Here is a 16,430-nt window from a genome sequence, read left to right on the forward strand (position 1 = left end):
TGTCATAGCTTTTCTTCCAAGGAGCAAGAGTCTTTTAATTTCATGGCTGCAGTCACTGTCTGCAGTGATTTTGGAGCCCAAGAAAATAAAATCTGTCACTGTTTCCACTTTCCCACCTTCTATTTACCATAAAATGATGGGACTGGATGCCATGATCTTAGTTTTTGAAAGTTGAGTTTTAAGCCAGCTTTTTCACTCTCTTCTTTCACCCTCATCAAGAGACTCTTTAGTTCCTCTATGCTTCCTGCAATTAGTGGTATTATCTGCATATCTGGGGTTGTTGGTATTTCTCCTGGCAATCTTGATTCCAGCTTGTGAGTCATACAGCCTGGCAGGATGTACCCTGCATATAAGTTAAATAAGCAGGTGACAATATACAGCTTAGTTGTACTCTTTTCCCAATTTTTAATCAGTCCATAGTTCCATGTACAGTTCTAACTGTTGCTTCTTGATCTGCATACAAGGTTTCTCAGGACACAGGTGTAAGGTGGTCTGGTATTCCCATTTCTCTAAGAATTTTCCACAGTTTGTTGTGATCCACACAGTCAAGGACTTCAGAATAGTCAATGAAGCAGAACTAATGTTTTTCTGGAATTCCCTTGCTCTCTCCATGATCCATTGAATGTTGGCAACTTGATTTCTGGTTCTCTGCCTTTTCTAATGCCAGCGTGCACATATGGAATTTCTTGGTTTATGTACTGTTGAAGCCTAGCTTGAAGGATTTTGAGCATTAACATTAATAGCATGTGAAATGACTGCAATTGTATGGTAGCTTCAATATTCTTTGGCATTGCCCTTCTTCGGGAATGGGATGAAAACTGACCTTTTCCAGTCCTGTGGCCACTGCTGAGTTTTCTAAATTTGCTGACATACTAAGTGCAGCACTTTAACAGCATCATCTTTTAGGATGTGAAATAGCTCAGCTGGAATTCTGTCATCTCCAATAACTTTATTTGCAGTCATGCTTCCTAAGGCCCACTTCACACTACAGGATATCTGGCTCTAGGTGAGTGACCAAACCATCATAATTATCTGGGTCATTAAGACATTTTTTGTATAGTTCTGTACATTCTTGCCACCTCTTCTTAATTTTCTTTTGCTTCTGTCCTTTATCATGCCCATCCTTGTTTGAAATGTTCTCTTGACATCTCCAATTTTTTCCGATCTCTTTCCAAAAGAGCTCTAATCTTTCCCGTTCTATTGTTTCCGTCTATTTCTTTGCACTTGTTCATTGAAGAAGGTCTTCTTATCTATCTTTGCTATTCTTTGGAATCTGCATTCAACTGGGTATATCTTTCCCTGAAAACTAGTCTCAAAGACCTGAAATCACCTTCAACTTCATTTCTTTATCTCTAAATCCAACAATCACCAGTTGTTTTTGATGACATGTGTCACATTTTTATCTCCTCCATCCTTTCTCCACTGCTCTACCTCAGACTCTGGCAGCATTTTGTAAGGCCCGTTACTCTACTCTTTCAATATTGTTTCGCTATGTATCCATTTTATATACTATCATCCTAAAACAAAATTCTGTTCCACACAGATGATAATTCCAGATTTTTCAGCATTCAAAGTCCTGAACACATCATGGTCCATCTTTCTTTTTCCAGCTTTGCTGCCTTCTCTGCCTTCCAAAGCTATGTTCCAGCCACTAAGAATCTAATATTTTTTCCTCACACATTTCCTACAATCCCTCTTCTCTTTACTTTTGTCCAGGCTTTTCTCTACCTCCAGTCACCAGAATTTCCCCAGCACAATTAATCTTTTCCCTCCACCCCTCCCCCATATACTATACAAAATGTCCATTAAGATGAAAATGCAGATGTAGAAGATAAGACCAGAGAGCTAGAAGATCAGAATCATAGAACTACACAAATCTCTTATTTGACAGATAATAAAAATTAAGGCCACATGTTTGTCTGGTTAAGCTAGACAGAAAATTCAAGAGATGTGACGACAATCCAAAAATCCTGAAATATTCTGACTCCTAGTATTTATGATTGGTGCCATGGTAGATGAATAGCAGAATACCTAGAGGTTCTCTTTGGCTTTATTAAAAAATGATTAGCTAAGTAGCTTAACATTTTATTTTAGCTAAGGAGTTTTCATCAACTGTGAAATTCAAAACTACTTTATATGCACTGAAATTCAGTTCACTAGAAACCAGGGAGGGGAACATTCTCTGTGTCACTGTAAAGCTGAAAATGTTCTTTTATTTTTTAGTGCTCTTTTAAAAAAATGAGCATCTATTTTTAATAGGGCAAAGCTCCTACCTGGAGTAAAATATTTGTATTTCTCTTGGGCTTAATCACTCTAGTAGATCCTCATTTTTCCTTACAGGAGTTTTCTCTCTTTCCTGTCAAGTTAGTGAGTTGAGGAATACAGTGCTGTACTGATCATCTGTTGTTTCTGCTCAGCCCCTCTTCTGCCAATTGTTCCCTGCATTTTCTTTGAACCATATCGCCCTTATTTTTCCATGTGGTTCAGGCGGGGATCGGGGTTGAGTGAGTGAGCAGGGCCTGGTGGATAGAGCACTGTACCCCCGGGTCATAGCTGGTTCATGAATAAGCCTATGTATCCAAGCTGAGCAAATCTACTTCAGTTAGTTACTTCCAGTACCTGTGCTTAACTGATGAGAGTTGTGCTCTTTTGTGCTTAACAGGGAGCTGAGGATACAAATCTGGAGCCTCACACAGCCTTCTTGCCAGACTCGTGGAACAAGGGTAAGCGGTGAATAGGGACAGGGTCCTGATGGTGTTATGTGAACCCTGGAGCCAAATGTGTCCCCCAGCAAATTTATATCTGGACTTTTCAGATACATGATCCAGTAGTATTTTCCTTCAGTATGAGCCTAGTTAGGTTGGTACATATAATCAAAAGTATCTCCTGACAAAGCTAATTCAGGTATTTTTGATAAAAGTGCTTGCTACTTTATGATTAGAACCTGTTCTACAGTTCAGCTCAAATGTACAGTTCTTTGTGAAAAACATAAAAAATAAAAAGGTTGGCAGACTTGTAAGTTTCCAAGTAAGAATCGGAGGCCAATACTGTTATACTCAGCATAAGGGAAGTTAAAAGTAAAAATCATATTATCTGAATTAAAAATATAAATTTAAAAAATAATTTTATTTAGTTTTGGCTGCACTGAGTCTTTGCTGCTTAGTGCAAGCTTTCTCTAGTTTTGGTGAGCGGGGCTACTCTTCGTTGCAGAGTAGACTCTGTGTGTGGGGTTTATGGCTGTAGTACATGGGCTCAGTAGTTGTGGCTCACAGGTTCTAGAGTTTCAGGATCAGCAGTTGGTGCAGGGGTTTGGTTGCTCCTCAGTATGTGGAATCTTCCTGGACCAGGGACTGAAGCCATGTCCCCTGAGTTGGCTGGCAGATTCTTATCCACTGTGCCACCGGGTAAGTCCCATAAATTTGTTTTAAAAAATGTTTCTCCTGCTGCCATGTAAAGGGGTGCCAAAAGATTTTTGTTCAAAACATATATGACAAAACTACGTGAAGATACAGATTACACAGATAAATAAATTTATTGTGGATAATGGTAGGCAGACTTCTTACTTTCAGAGAAGTGAATAAACAACATGGAAAGCAGGAAGTCTAGAATGAACTCTGTCGTACTGAATTACAGTTGAAGCACCAGTGTGCACTCATGGTTTTCTGCTTTTAAATTTTATTGGACTTTAGCTGATTTACAGTAGTGTTAGTTTCAAGTGTACCGCAAAGTGATTCAGTTATACACACACACATGTTCATTCTTTTACAGATTCTTTTCTCATATAAGTTATCACAGAATGCTGAGTAGAGTTTTCTTGGTATATGGTAGGTCCTTGTTGATTATCTATCTTGTATACAGTAGCATGTGTATGTTATTCTCAAGCTCTTGATTTATCCATCCCTTCCACATTCTCCCACTTTGGGAATCATAAGTTTGTTTTCAATATCTGGCAATCTGTTTCTATTTTGAAAATAAGTTGATTTGTATCATTTAAAAAATCAGATTCCACATATGGGTGATATCATATGATATTTTTATTTGTCTGATTTAGCATGTTAATCTCTAGATCCATTCATGTTGCCACAAATGTCATTATTTCACTCATTCTTTTTTTTTTTTTTAATGGCTGAGTAATATACCGTTGGAGAAGGCAATGGCACCCCACTCCAGTACTCTTGCCTGGAAAATGCCATGGACGGAGGAGACTGGAAGGCTGCAGTCCATGGGGTCACTGAGGGTCAGACACGACTGAGCGACTTCACTTTCACTTTTCACTTTCATGCATTGGAGAAGGAAACGGCAACCCACTCCACTGTTCTTGCCTGGAGAATCCCAGGGACTGGGGAGCCTGGTAGGCTGCCGTCTGTGGGGTTGCACAGAGTTGGACACGACTGAAGTGACTTAGCAGCAGCAGCAGCAATATACCATTGTGAAAAACTGAAGGCAGGAGAAGGAGGGAACCACAGAGGATGAGAGGGCTGGATGGCATCACCAACTCAATGGACATGAGTTTGGGTAAACTCTGGGAGTTGGTGATGGACAGGGAGGCCTGGCGTGCTGTAGTCCATGGAGTCATAAAAAAGTCAGACATGACTGAGCGACCGAACTGAACATACCATTTATACACAGCACATCGTCTTTATCCATTCATCTTTTGATGGACACTTAGGTTGCTTCCATGTCTTGGCTAATTGTAAACAGAGCTGCAGCGTGTACTCCTGGTTTTAATATGGATAGATAAAGATACAGATGTGTGTGGCTATAGGTATGTGTGTATGTATATATATGTATCTGTATCTGTTGGTTGAGATGGCTAGAAGTTAGGTCACAGCAATGGGTTCTAAATACCACTCTCCACTAAAAGGAACCAAGGACCCGTATATAAATGGCTGTTATCAGGGTTAAGGCTGGGAAAATATGAGCTTCAAAATGCTCAAAGCATAACAGGGATATGTCAAAAGGACAAATGACCCAACTTGAAGGGGTTCTAACTGGACAAATCTGACATGATTTTATTTAAAAAACAAAACCTTTGGACAAAGTAGAATCCACAAGTACATCAGATATATACGAATGATTGGAGAAGAAAGAAAAACTCACCTAGTAAAGAATCAAGTAATAAGTAGAGAAGGAAAGATAGAATTAGAAAATAGCCATTTGGCAACCAACATAGTGAAAAGATAATTCAGGAGAGAATTATCAATGGATACAAAAAGCAGAGGATTAAAGTATGATCTTTATGGCAGTGTTGAAGTATGTCTCACAAGCAGATAATTACAAAGGGAAAAACAATAATTTAACAGTGGAGAAACGTAACAAGCACCACCTTAACTAAGTGACTGAAGTTAATGTAAGTAACACAAATAATAGACAATTACCACCACACACCTCCTGAAATGATGCACTGAGAAAAACCCAAAGTTACTTCTGGGGGTTCCTGACAAATATATATAACCTGAATCTAATTGTGAGGAAACATCCACCAAGACCAAATTATGGGACACTGTACAAAATAACTGGCTTGTGGTCAACAAAACTCCAAGGTTAAAAAAGACAAAGGAACTGTTCCAGGTTAAAGGAGACAAAGGACTTGACAAATGAATGCAACGAGTGAATGGGGATTTTCTTTTGTTACAAAAGACACTGTAGGGACAACTGGTGGAATCAAAATAAGGTGTGCAGATCAGAAAACAGATTACATCAATATTAATTTTAAAATGTTGATCCTTATACTGTGAAAGATAGTCTCTTCGTTTTTAGGAAACAAAGTCCTTAAAAGAAAAAAAAGTATATAAAACATATTTGGAAACAGCAAAAGCAAAGCAGCCAACCTTAGCACGCTACCCTGAGGAGCCCTGGGCATACTGTACTGACACAAAATGAAAACTATTTGTAATTTTAAATACAGACAAAAAGCCCAAAGAACTTGGAATTCAAAATAATAAAGGTAAATTGTCACTACAGTATAATCTATGGTAAGCAGGGGGAAAAAAAATCCCTCTTGAATACTTTTGCTTTGTTTCATGTAAGCCTTATGTTTTTGCTAGAAAGTCATCACTTGCCTATGGTTTTTTCTTCTCATAAACAACCGTATTTCGGAGGAATGCTTTTCCTTTCAGTGCTCAGGATGATGACTCCTTTCTCTTTGTGAAGAGAAAACGATAGGTGTTCTCACAACTTTTCCCTATCCCATCAAATTCTTTGAGGGTAGGAAAACACATATGTGGTATACATTAATCACATTAGCAGGAATTGCTTTCAACTTGATTACGTGCCTACATGTGTGCTAGCCAAACGCCCACTTTGGAGTGGTTGTTGGACAGTGGTTTGATATGCACAGCTCCTTCTCTTAACTCCTAGTGTTTCTCGGGATCTAAAATAACGCAGAGCTGCTGACCTGATATGGTGAGTTCTTCTATCCACACTGCTTGGCTCTGTGAAATCCTGAAGAGTGTCTTTGGTATAGAAAGTCCCCTAAATATGAATGAGTTCTGTTCTGTGAGTACGTGTGTGAGTCCAATTTGTTTTAAGTCCAATAAAGTTAGCCTAGGTACCCAAACTGACATAATTGGCTATATAGTATTGTACTGTAATAGGTTTATAATACTTTTCACACAAATAATACATAAAAAAACAAACACAAAATAAACATTTTTGATCTCACACTGTAGTACCTTGAAAAGTACAGTAGTATGGTACAACAGCTGGCACTTCTTAGCAGTACCACCTACATCACCACTGCTTTTATGCCAGCTTCTGGACATCCTGGACTTGAAATCAAGATACCGTATGACTGTACTCTACACAGTACTGTAAAGTACACAAGAGCACAGCCGCTTGTGGGGGACGCAAGCAGGTGACAATATACACCAGACACATGAACTAACTTACATGACTGGACACATGAACACATGTTTGTATCTTTGAAAGTTTGCAACTCGAAGGTTCATATGTCAGGGACTCACTGTACTTTAAAAAATCGTAAGAAAGTACAGCTCTTTCCTCATCTCTGCCTCTATCTAATACTCTTTACTCGGACACTTGCTAGGTACAATGTACCGCCTTCAGTATCAGTCCTTCCTTGGTGGCCTTTAGAGGATAGGGTCTCTGGTTAAGAGTACAGGAGGCGCTGGGGAAGGTGGGCAGTGGTGGGTGTGAGCTCACTCCTGCCCTGCAGTGTAGGGATGGCTGGCTAAGTGGGCACTGAGGAAGGAGAGAGGTCTTTTTGCTTTTAGGTAGGAAAGCTTACTAGTGGAGGTGGGTCATCGATTGTGCTTTTTAATCCTGTTTCACCAGATGTGCAGATAATAGAAATATGCTCCAGATTCTGACAACAGGAAGACTGGCAGAGTTTCTACCGTTATTAAAAAATTGTTTTCCTGTACCTTTGGGTATTTTAATGGGAAGTTCAAAGAAAGCATCTGAGCTGCCAGTTAGATGCCATTTTAAAGGGAAGTCTTAAAGTTTGAAAGGCACATAGAGCAAAAAGGAAATAGAAATGTGAAGTATTCAAAAGCATACACACAAATGAAAAGAAAACTGGAGTAAAGATAGTCATATATAACATAACCAGGTAAAAGAGTATAAGATCTGCTGAAATAGTGCACTGAAGACCCAAGCAGAAGCAACATCATCATTCTCTCCACCCCAAGCAATTTTATTTAATTATCAAATGTCATAGCTATTGAATCTAAGAGATAGGCAAGTAATACAGATTAAACATTTTCTCTAAAAATATGACAGTTACTTAATATGAGAAGTAAGTGATTTCTACTTTAGAACAGAAATAGATTCAGGATGATTCTGTCTATACCATCCACCAGGGAAGCCCAAGGATACTGGGGTGGGTAGCCTATCCCTTCTCCAGCAGATCTTGCACACCCAGGAATTGAACTGGAGTCTCCTGCCTTGCAGGTGGATTCTTTACCAGCTGAGCTACATGGGAAGTCCATACCATCCACACTTCACAAATTTACATTTTCTTAAAATTTAAATTAATGTTAAACATTGGATCAGTTTCATGTTTATTCAGAATTAAGGCCACTGCTAGTCAATGTAGGTACCTGCATATAAGCAAAAGGCATCCCTTCTGGGTAAATACTCCACAGACTTCACGACTGGAAACCAGCTATCTTCCGGTCTCCTGCTGACTCTGACTCAGGCATCTTTGTGCAGTGCACATACTACACAGATGTACGGAGGAGAACTCTCTCACATATGAACCCAAGGTTTCAAAAGTCAAGAAAGCTATTTCCTGGGTCAGTAGATTTAAAGTATTATTTTAAAGACTGAAAGCTTAAATTTTAACCTATGCCTACATTTGTGACATTATTAAGAAACAAATATATTTATGCAGTCAAATCACAGCCACAAAATGATAAGGAAAACTCCCATGATGCCAGATACATAGATACCATGGATACAAGCCTAAGGACGGCAGTTTAGTCCATAGGCACAAGGCAAAGCTACACTTGTTTCCTGGAGCAGCGAGACAGCAAGCCTAGTACAACTAGAACAGCAAACAGAATCATAATACCTGGTCATAATTGGGTTTATTTGGCAATTTAGTAATTACTATAGTTATTTTATAGGTGAATTCATTATATGATAGATTTTATGATAAATGTAGGCTACTGCAGTATTCTTTTTGCAATAAATCACACTATTCCTCTATTTTTGAATGTCCGTTAATCTACATAGAATGCATCTTTACCTTACATCTTGAAGTGAAACAAATCACATAACTTCAAGGATTATACATATTTTTCTAAGAACATATAAAAATACTTTTGAATTATTACTTAAAAAAGGTTAATATGACCAATTGTGGGGCTCTCAAAAGGAACAGATTTTTGTTGTTAACTGTTACAAAGCACAAAGAAAGTGAAAAAAAATATATATGTACTCACTGAATTGGCATTTGTCGGGTTTGGCCAAGGTCTACCACCACCTGGGCCCCTACAAGACAATATGATAAATGAAATTTTAATTCATGCTCTGAATGTTTCACAATAAGCAACAACATCATAAAATACTAACATTTATAATTCAGTTACCATGCTGTTCTAGTTCAGCACTGCAATTACTCTTTATATTCTCACAGCTTTTTTAATTACTAAAATCCAAAAGCCTTATCATTCCCCAAACAGCTTTCTTTCCAAATCAAACTACTAGGTTCAGTTATTATAATAACCACTAAAAGTGGTAATCACCTATAGCAGTAAATATATATATACATATATTGAATCATTATAAGAATCTGCTTTTGGAGTAAAAATAACTAATTATGAGATAAATACAAACTATAAATGTGACATCAATATAAGTCCTTTCTGTATCATTCAAAATGAAATTGTAAAATAGTATTATATATAAAATTATTGCTTGTATTAAGCTACAAATAAATGTATATAAAAGTTCCCTCCTCTTCAAAAAATTTGCATAGAATATCACATTACTTTATACATCTATATGTCAATCTATCTTTCAGTGCTGACAATTTAGTTACTATTAAACAAGGGGATCACATTTCTTGTTTTCATAATTGTAGTTCAAGACGGTGGTCAGAGTAAATCTTGGGGGGAAAAAACAGGAGGTAAGCTATGCCAACATATGTCAATACATTGCTTCATGTTAGGGTGGAGAAGCATGCTCCCTATTCTATAGCTTAAAGACATAATGATTTTAAAACAAAATTAATGCCTAGTTAAGTTAAAAAGTTCTCCTGTCCATATGCTTTTAGTATTAACTGCACCTGAATAAATACTGCCTGATGAGAAGGAGACTACTGTTAGCATGTCCTTTGTAATTAGGGTCACTCAAAACTCCTTTCCCTCTAATATCAATGAAAACACTGAGCTTTTTAATTAAAAAAAAAAAAAAAAGTCCCCTGATTCTTACTCTATGGACCTTAAACCTAAAATTCTAAATGTTAGATAGAAATTGTCCAAGTTAGCTGTATTACCCATGTTTGGTTGGAATATTTAGAACTGTTTTGAGTATTATTTTGGGATTCCAAGGAATGCAAACAGCAGGGAAGGGCATGAGAAATTGTCCTTAGGCTCCAGCAGGATGCCCAAGTACAATTTTACCCAATTCTGTTGGAGGAATAGAGGGGGAAATAAGATGTTGGAGTCAAAATACTGGTCAAAATATTATGCACAGCCAGAAGGTGAGGGACACATGTATTGTTTCTGGAAATAATTCCTCTCTAAGATGATGATGATGACTTTACAATTAGTTACTGGAGCACTTTAGAAAGGTGATTTTACATAGAGGATTCAATGTCTTAATGGGCAGAAACTGAGGTTAAGCACAGGATATATGTTGATCAAGTGAAATATTTGACTTGCTTGATGTTAAATAAAATACAGTGGAGAAATTAGGAAATACTTATCTTACAACAAGATAACAATATATATATCCAAATCATGGCCAAAAATTGTTTGCAATGATATGCAGATAATTTCATAATTCTGAAGTATTATGTTTAAACAAGGACTGTGTGAATAAGATATATTAAATATAATTTTTACTTAAAATTTGCTTAATGTTAATATGTTAAACTAAATATTAATTAAACAAATAAATAAAAATTAAATTACGCTAAATTTATTCTAAGAACCATAAAATACCTTTTATGCATTTCAACTGTTTGACAAATACTAATGTCTCAGCTCACCATGTATTTCATAATAAATTGCATTTTACTGTAATGGGTTAAGTATTCATTTGGATAAGCTAAATTTCCCCTATCATTACCACTGTGTTAGAAAACACTTTAAGTTTTGCAAATACTATCAAATAAAGTGAGGGTTATAGTAGTGAGTAGTTCTATTAGAACAACTTCTTAAGTGCAGTAAGTTTTCTCTACTTTTGAGGGCCATCAGTATTATCAAGAGAATAATCTACAAACTATAGGTATTATTTTGAATGTAAATTTCTACATAAGTATAGTTTGAAGTAGAATCAGTTAATCTCATTTAAAAATAAAGAGAAAAATGAAGTTTAAAAGAATGTTGTTTACTTAGGGAGTTTTCAAGGCTGGTCTTCCTTTGTTTTTTGTTTTAACTGATTCTAACTGAACTCTCCTCTCTTTACATTTCCTACTCATAAATACTACCTAGACCTCAAACCTAACGGACTCAGTTGTAGCTTGCTGCAATCTGCTTGTCCCAAATTACAATTCCTCTGCTATTCCCAAATAAACTCATCTTTTTAAGCTTGCAAAAAAAAAAAAGTCTTTAATTTTTGGTAGGGTGTATGGATATGATGAAATGAAGGCAACCATGACTACCAAAGAGAAAAAATATCTTTTCTTCCATAATTCAGTCATTTCATTTCAAGATAATAACTATGTAAACCTTCTAATTCTATAGGGTATGATCTAGAACCTAAAGGGTCTAGATCCTTTGAAATTATTTGTCCTTTTAGTTCCTATAAAATACCAAGGGACACAAAGTTGAATTAGAAATGTTTTAAAATGCTGAATCTTACATTCTTTTTAAATTTGTAAAAATGTACTTTATTTAAAAATACAGTTTTCTTTTAAAAATCTATGATGCATTTGAAAACATTTACATTGTGGTTACAGTTTGTAAATTCTACTTTAAGTTACTGAAATTGATATTGAATTTTAATTCTAAATATATAGTACTAGCTATAGAAACACTAAAAATAGGCTCTTATTTTAATTTTAGATGACACTGCATATGATTTACCCTGAGTTTAGAGCATGGAAATATAAAAATCATACCAAAATAACCATTTTCTTTGGAGATGACCAGTATGTTTTTTAACAACAAAATAATCAAAATTTTGTTCCAAATGGTTTGGTTTCAGTAAGAGAGAAAGCTGCAGTTAGAATATGGTATTTATTTACTTTCATGACCAGGGCTGGGTATTTTTTTACTATCATTACATTTTGCTATCAAATAATGAAAAGTGACAAACTAAAGAAACCTCATCCAGCTATGATCCTCTGGTAGATCCCTCCTGATCCCAACACAAATGTCTAGACTATTAAAGACGTAGCCCAACGTGGTGCCTGTCGTTCGGTCGCTAAGGCATGCCCAGCTCTTTTGCCGCCCGCCAGACTGCTCTGTCCTTGGGATTTCCCAGGGAAGAATACTGGAGTGGGTTGTTATTTCCTTCTCCAGGGGATCTTCTTGACCCAGGGACTGAACCCGTGTCTTCTGCACTGGCAGGAGGCTTTTTTACCACTGAGCCACCAGGGAAGCCCTAGCCTAAGTAACACTAACTCTAATGCCCTTTCCTTTAATTTTTAATTTATCCAACATGTAAAATAATGACATGAAGAAAGTCATAATTTCAGTTAGAAATACTTACTTGCCATTACATAGTAAGATTTAATTTGTTTTAATGATAATTATGGAGTGAATTTCAATAAAATTTATTGAGTACAGTGGAGACAATAATACGGTTTATTTATGTCTCTTTAAATTCACTTTTGCTTTATTGGGGCCAAAATCAATAAAACAATGAGTCTCTCTGTTTAGATCGTCCATATTTCAGAACTTTCTCTGTTAGAGGGAAATATTCATCATAAATATTTCCTTAAAGGAATCCTAATTTATAGAAAACTTAAAATTATATAAGACCCCAAATAACAGTCAATAGTAATTAATGGAATGTCAATCTTTAAAGCTTAAGATTTCTTTAAAAGCCGGAAATTATACATATAGTAAAATAATATATAATAAAAATATTTTAAAATATCTGGATATATTAAAATGAGAAACCCAAACACCAACAGAAATAATCATTTGAAATTTTCAGCCATACTTTTAGTCTTCATAGTCTATGGAATTAAATACACCCATAAGTATGTTTAAATGTATGTGAGAAAGAAATGAGACAATTTTAAGCAGCTATCTGATTTCCAGTGGTCACATGAGAATGACTTTTCTTATACTAGCAAAACCAAGTTGATCTAAAGTCGACCACATCACTAATTATCATGATGAGTAATATACCAAATGATATTAGATACATTCTTAATATTTAATGAGAATTCTGGGTTGATCACAGCATTCAAAATGTATACTCCTTAACATCTATACATAGAATTCAAATTATCCTTTAGAAGCTATTTCACTTTAAAGTCAGAATCTTAGGTAAATTTTATATATATCTAAATCCTATTATTGAGAGTTTCAGCTTTTGATATAAGCACAAAATATCACTCCTTTTTGTAGCAATCATTAATAAGGTTAAACCTTTGAGGAATTTAAGAAAAGACTTCATGTCTATCCATTTTTACTTTAAAAGTAAAAAGATGGGATAGGAAAATCTGACCTCCTTTTTCCCCCTTGTTCTGTCAGTTTTAAGCCTGGTTGGTATCCACCTATTAACCTATTTTCTATTTTAGGCAAAACTGCTTTCCATGAAAATGGTTCCAGAAACTTAAACAAATCCCTATGGACATCAAACGAAGCTTACCTCAGTATATTTTCAATGCCATTAAATGATGGCAGAGTCGTGTAGTTTGATAGATAAGTAACCAAAACATGGACTAATGGGGAATATGGAAATAGATGAGACTACCCAAGCCATAAACAGAACTCTTTCATTATTTCTGATAAATTTTCTTTAGGCCACATCATGGAATTGATCTTCTAATGAATTAATGAAGGCCATTAACAAGTTCTGGGTGTATATGGAACTTTGAGGGCAAGTAAGACAATGGAAAAGAAATTAAAACTCCTTAACAAATTGCATTCTATTGATTGATAGAAGTAACTGCTCTCTTTGGTTTTGAAAGGCCTTTACAGTAAAAAACAAAAACAAAAAAAGTCTATTAGTTTACTCCCTAAGTATATCTTGAATTTTCAAAAGAAATTATACTATGGAAAGTTCTTTAATAAAGAAGAAACTACTAGAAACTTCTTCCTGAGTTAACAGTGGTCCCAACAAAGCAAATATACATCTATCTTTAGGAAGGACATCTATAGGTATACATATTTCTAAAAGTTTAAAACTCATAGGAATCATACTGTATCTGTTACAATGAACAATATTCACTTGTCTACTTCTGGAGGGTTAAGTCATGGTCTTGGTGTCATCTCTTCATATTTTTGTATGGACTGCATGAGTACTATGTGCTTATTTACAAGAGATTCATTTTTATGATACATAGAACATGAAAATCAGGCTAAAAGTTGGCATTTGAAATGGAAAAAAAAGGTTGCAAAGGAAGGCAGAAAAACAGAGACTATGTTGTGAAAACGAAGCAAACACCACAGTTCACATTTAGTTCATTTATACTGTCGTTTCATTTTACATTACAAAGAAATTTAGCTTAAATTGTGTTACAAATTGGTGTGACTTTAGAAGACAGAAAACAGAACAGTTTACAGGACAATATAGCATTTTGCTTACATGTTCATTCCAGGCATTCCGGGGCCACCTAAAGCATTCAGTGGGGGTCTCATTGCACCTCCATAGTTCTGTAATGATAACCAAGGGTCAGACTACCACAAAACAAAAAAACAAAACCAAAGAGGAGGGGGGAAAGAAAGAGAGCAGGTTAATGATTTCCCTACATAACTCCTGGTTGGATAAGGCCTGTGCAATTCATTCTCTGAAGGGTCCACTCGTGTACTTTTGCTTCTATTTAGCAGTTACATTGGTTTGTGTCTTTTTAAAACTACGTGAATATGTATGATCATTGGAGCATGTTAAATGATTAAGGTATGTTTACAATTGTAATATTCAATTATCTTAATTTCTTGATATCTGTACAACAGTGAACTTTTTCAAGCAAGACATTTCATAAATCCCAAACTCTGTTTTTAAAGAAAAGACTAAGTCAATATGTTTGAAACTGTCAGAATCAGAACAATTATGTAGTCTGAAAACAAACAGGTGAATCTAATATAAGCAAGTTGAATGTGAACTTCTGTCTGCAAAATAATATATTCCAGAAAAAAATGTACTAGTATACAAATCCACAAAAATATACGAACACTTAAGTATACTTAAAATATGCACGTGTGAATTATGATTCGACAGACTTCTGTCAATATTTGAATGTTATGTGCATTCAAAAAATAAAAACATGTAATGTACATATCAGGTTAGTTTCCATAAGGGCCAAAAGATTAATTTTAATATGATCATATTAATATATTTTAAACTATCAACTAGTATACTTCATGCTTGGCTTTCTGACATTACTATTCCTCCAACTTCTCTGACCATTCTTCAGTTTCCTTTGCTGATTCCTTTTATTTTGCCAACTCTTTAAATATTGCTTTTCTCCGAGTTCTAGCCACAGCATCCTTCTAAATAAATATGCATTTATGGGTAAACTTATCTGCTACCATTAGTTCAACAATTATTTATATGTTAGGAATCTCAAATCCATTTTGTCATGATGTCTCCCCTAAGCCCTTAGACAACTCACATGTTGAACTTCATATTGGTTGTTTCTATCTGGATACCATTTCACACTCAACATACCTAAAAGTCACCTCCATTTTCTCTTCTCACAGCTGCGTTCTTTATACTGCCTTCCTCAGTCAGTTCTGTGGCATCACCTTCTATACAGTAGTCTAGGCTAAGAACCTCTGGGAGCTCCTTGATGTTTCTTCCTTTTATTTCAATTTCCGTATCCAGTCAGTTACCAAGGTCTATTGATTCTACCTGTGAAATAGCTCTTGAAATACTGCTCCCTTCATATCACTCATCTCTGCCATTTACTGACACGACTGTACTCTCTTAGTTGGTCTCTCTGACTAAGCCTCTCCCCCTCCCAATCTATTCTCCATACTGACTCCAGAACTGTGCTTCTTAAACTCAGTCCTCTTTATGTTGCTTAAAAGCCATGATGACCCACACTGTCTATCAAATGAAGTCTTTCCTTCAGCATGGCCCTATGATGTTATTCACAGACCAGCCTTAGCTGCCCTCATTTCCTATCATATTTACTTTCTTCCCTTACCCCCACCTCCACCCTCCAGATGACTGAATTTCCTGTGGTTTAGAAACACGCAGTGGCCTTTTACACTCATGATAACTCATCTGCTATGGCCTTCTGTGTAGTAGGTGCTAAGATGACAAGGAAATATTCAATGAGAGGAGGTCTGTTAACTCCAGGGAGTAAGCCAGTTTGTAAATAAACCTACCTAGTTACATGTTGTTCTCATTATTAAGACATCATATTTAAATGTCTCAAATGAGGTGCTATGGAACAGGAGAATGGTATCTATCCATAGCTGAGAGAGCTATTTCTCTTAACCTCTGGGTCATACATGGGGATGGCAGCAGCAGTATTAGCAAGGAGTCTCTGAGAAGAAAATCCGTCACTGGGAACAAAATCCACATGACAGACTATAACAGAAATTCTTCATAAAATAAACTCCCCTCATTTTTGACCCTAGAAGGTCTATGTTTTGTTTTATTGACGG

General features: G+C 35.9%; 1 protein-coding gene across 13 annotated transcripts in view; it reads right to left on the reverse strand.

The window, feature by feature from the left end:
• Positions 1–16,430, reverse strand: part of SSBP2 (single stranded DNA binding protein 2) — a 309,901-nt gene that overhangs the window by 31,725 nt on the left and 261,746 nt on the right. For 9 of the 13 annotated variants that reach the window (XM_005209713.5, XM_059888395.1, XM_005209711.5 and 6 more), the window contains 2 exons: positions 14,401–14,492; positions 8,910–8,958 (listed from right to left, as the gene is read on the reverse strand). In XM_005209713.5, the coding sequence (XP_005209770.1) occupies positions 8,910–8,958; positions 14,401–14,492 (141 nt within the window). The remainder of the gene's footprint in view (positions 1–8,909; positions 8,959–14,400; positions 14,493–16,430) is intronic. The other 4 variants (NM_001035478.1, XM_005209715.5, XM_059888396.1 and 1 more) reach the window with 1 other exon arrangement.

This window comes from Bos taurus, chromosome 7, assembly GCF_002263795.3.
Source record: "Bos taurus isolate L1 Dominette 01449 registration number 42190680 breed Hereford chromosome 7, ARS-UCD2.0, whole genome shotgun sequence".
Classification (NCBI taxonomy): Eukaryota; Metazoa; Chordata; class Mammalia; order Artiodactyla; family Bovidae; genus Bos; species Bos taurus.